At 34.5% G+C, this 3021-nt stretch overlaps 1 protein-coding gene across 1 annotated transcript; it reads left to right on the top strand.

Moving 5' to 3' along the window:
• Window positions 1-257: 257 nt before the first annotated feature.
• On the top strand, window positions 258-2546 carry LOC121113882 (lymphotoxin beta receptor inhibitor). The gene is made up of 4 exons (XM_040707746.2): window positions 258-555; window positions 1356-1630; window positions 1711-1859; window positions 1944-2546. Exons 3-4 carry the CDS (start codon window positions 1727-1729, stop codon window positions 2138-2140), a joined length of 330 nt encoding a protein of 109 aa, XP_040563680.2. The 5' UTR covers window positions 258-555; window positions 1356-1630; window positions 1711-1726; the 3' UTR covers window positions 2141-2546.
• Window positions 2547-3021: the final 475 nt, after the last annotated feature.

Below are 3021 nucleotides of genomic sequence, written 5' to 3'. Positions count from 1 at the left end.
ACAGTAATAATATACGTAAACTAATTGCTCATTAATTAATTAATTAGAGATAATCTTTTAAAATACCATGATCAACTTAGCTAAGCCGCTCTCCTCTCAAACATTCTTAAACTTGTCATTTTCGATTTATTTTAATTTTACATACCGAAAATGCTTACGATTTACAACCCTCATAATGATGTGGTCGTCTACAACCTACTCCTGTCTCCCCCTAATGGATATGAAGTGACTGTATCTTCCTCTTTATCATACCGACTGTTGATGACGTCATAGGTTTTATTTGAAGTGTATGGTTTGTCTGTAAGAAATCATTTCCTTACAAGTTGTCATCGACAGCATAGAGCTTGTCGTGTTGGAAGACCTTAGACAGAGTCGCCCAAAAGATGGAGAGGATCTTAACCTTTTTTTTGCTATTTTTTGATCGTGATAGGGGCTTCACAGGGACATCAAAATGTTCGTACCGTCCCTGGAGTCAATCCTAATACATATCAACAATCCCAAGGAGGAGGAGGACACCCGCCACCCCCACCCCCGCCTTCCCAGCAACAGTTCCAAGTAATTATGAGTTCTATTTATTAGTTGCATTATTTATATACTATCATTTCCGTTGATTTGGTGGAGGGGCGTCGAAAATCCGGGTTGGTGTTAGCGGTGACATTAATTGATGAGCTTTTGCTCGGACATGATATTTTCTCTTTCCATCTGGAATAGAAGACCGGAGAAGCGAAAAGTTGAAACTGACTGATTGGAAACAGGGCTGTCTCTATACCTCACATCTATTTTCAAGGTCCTTCAAATTGCCCTGAATAAGTGGAAGGAGTGGAGATCCCTCTCCTTCAATAACATGTAATTTGTGTCTCTTCGCTTAGGTTGAATTTCAACTTTCCGCTTAGATTGTCTTCAATTTCGATATAGAATGATTAAGTATGACGTGCGGGGAAAATGGTAAATCCTTGCTAGGGGCCACCAAACTCTGTCAGTATTATGTCAATTGATTCGTCTTGCCATCTTTCGTGAGTTTTTTATTGCCAATACATACGTATCATGAAGCACAATGATTATTTGGTTCCCCATAACATAGAAGTTTGGCGGTCCCGAATATTCTTAGTACTATTTATGATAAATGAGTTACTTACTTCTTGCCTTGAAGAATATGACTGACTGTAATATGAAGCATTTTATTGACGGACATTATTTATTAACAGTTGCCTTTATTTATGACAATTGCTATAAAATACATTTTTCACCTGAAAATTTAATGCTCTATTAATTAAATTATCACCAGTGTGTGGAGCAAACATTTATATATTAATTGATTGTATTTTATGTTTATAGATTTAATTTATATATTGTAGCAAAATCCACAGTTTCAACAGCCTCCCCAGGGTCAGCAACAATTTCAGCAACCTCCACAGCAGCAGCAGTTTCAACAACCGGGACAATTTCAGCAGCAACAAGGTCAATTTCAACAACCACAGGGTCAATTTCAGCAACAACAGGGCCAATTTCAACAACAACCCCAAGGGCAATTCCAACAACAAGGTCAGCCCCAACAACAACAACAACAACAAGGTCAGCCTCAACAACACCAACGTAGAGTCCTTCATCGAGAAATTAATAGTGAAAAGGAGTGAGTTGAATCGTATATTTTTCCCATCGTCATCCGAAATTGGGATTCATTATATATTTCATATTATTAACACTATTTAGACATGTAAAAGAACATATGGAAGTTCCCATTGATACCTCCAATATGTCCGAACAAGAATTGCAGTTCCATTATTTTAAGATGCACGATTCGGATGGAAACAACAAATTAGATGGCTGTGAACTAGTCAAATCTCTCATTCATTGGCACGGTGATAATTGTTTTACTTTTTCTTCCTCTTAGTGATCCAATCTTTGATTTTTGTCTTTATAACATGCATTATTTATAATTTTAGACGAATCCAATCACGATCATAACTCTGGTCAGGCAATCCCAGAGGCAAAGATTTTTAAAGATGACGAGCTAATAAATATGATTGATCCAATTTTAAAAACTGATGACAAAAACCAGGATGGTTTTATTGATTACCCTGAGTTTGTCCTTGCTCAACAGGCTGCAAAGTCTAAACAACCTCAACAGGCACAAGTTTAAACATTGCCACTTATATCATCGTCCATCGTCTCAAATTATTACGTCACAAAAATAATAATACCCGTTAATTGATTGATACTCCATGCATTTAAAACATTATTAGAAAAGAAATATTTTTACTATTTTAACCTTCCCCCACCCTTGCAGAACAAATTTGTATACTACTCTTGGATTCAATCCTTTTCAACCGCTGTCAGCTAACGCATTTTGTACTTCAGTATTTATTCATGTGGTAACGTATTTTCTAAATCTCGTATCACTTGAGACACTTAGAAAATGGAAATTTTATTACTATGTAACGAAAGAACGAAAAACAATTTTTTTATATTAATAGTTGAACCTTTTAAAAATATATGTCCTTGTTTTTCTTATGAAGATCTTTTAGAATAAATAATTTTTTTGTTAATTGGGATTAAAAGGCTTGGTTATTGAAATATTAAGTAAATAATTTATGTTAAGTTCTTCTTTCTGACTCGATTTGAAGTAGATGTTTGCTAGCTTTAAAAAAATCTATGTCAAGTCTGTTTGAATAGTGCACAGCTGTCAATGTATTTCTGACACTCAAATGTGTTGATGTGTAACCTTGTTCACGAGTAGAAAAACAATTTTCGTACGTGTAAGAATACATGTAAAATTGAATTTTCTTTATTGAATTACCGAAAAATTGAATGGAATTTAGCAAGCAATGTCAAAATAATATAATAATTACGAAAATGTTTTTAATTTAAATTAAAAATCTTTTTTTCTTGACATTTTTTGATTTTCATTTCGAAGTTTAATTTTATCTCTTCGAAAAATGCATCTAAATTTGATCAGGGGTTTACCATTTGAGTGTGGTTAGTACTAGCTGGAGTATCCTACTCCGGCATTTGTTTGGAGTT

This window comes from Lepeophtheirus salmonis, chromosome 2 (genome assembly GCF_016086655.4).
Source record: "Lepeophtheirus salmonis chromosome 2, UVic_Lsal_1.4, whole genome shotgun sequence".
In the NCBI taxonomy this organism is placed as follows: domain Eukaryota; kingdom Metazoa; phylum Arthropoda; class Copepoda; order Siphonostomatoida; family Caligidae; genus Lepeophtheirus; species Lepeophtheirus salmonis.
The sequence above is the reverse complement of the archived record's forward strand: the minus strand, read 5'-3'. Positions and strand labels throughout refer to the sequence as shown.

Excerpts from the sequence above, each read along its gene's own strand:
- LOC121113882 (XM_040707746.2), top strand. The coding sequence starts at position 1,727 with ATGGAAGTTCCCATTGATACCTCCAATATGTCCGAACAAGAATTGCAG. Across the intron at positions 1,860-1,943 it reads ATCTCTCATTCATTGGCACG|ACGAATCCAATCACGATCAT; the intron begins GTGATAATTGTT and ends TTATAATTTTAG.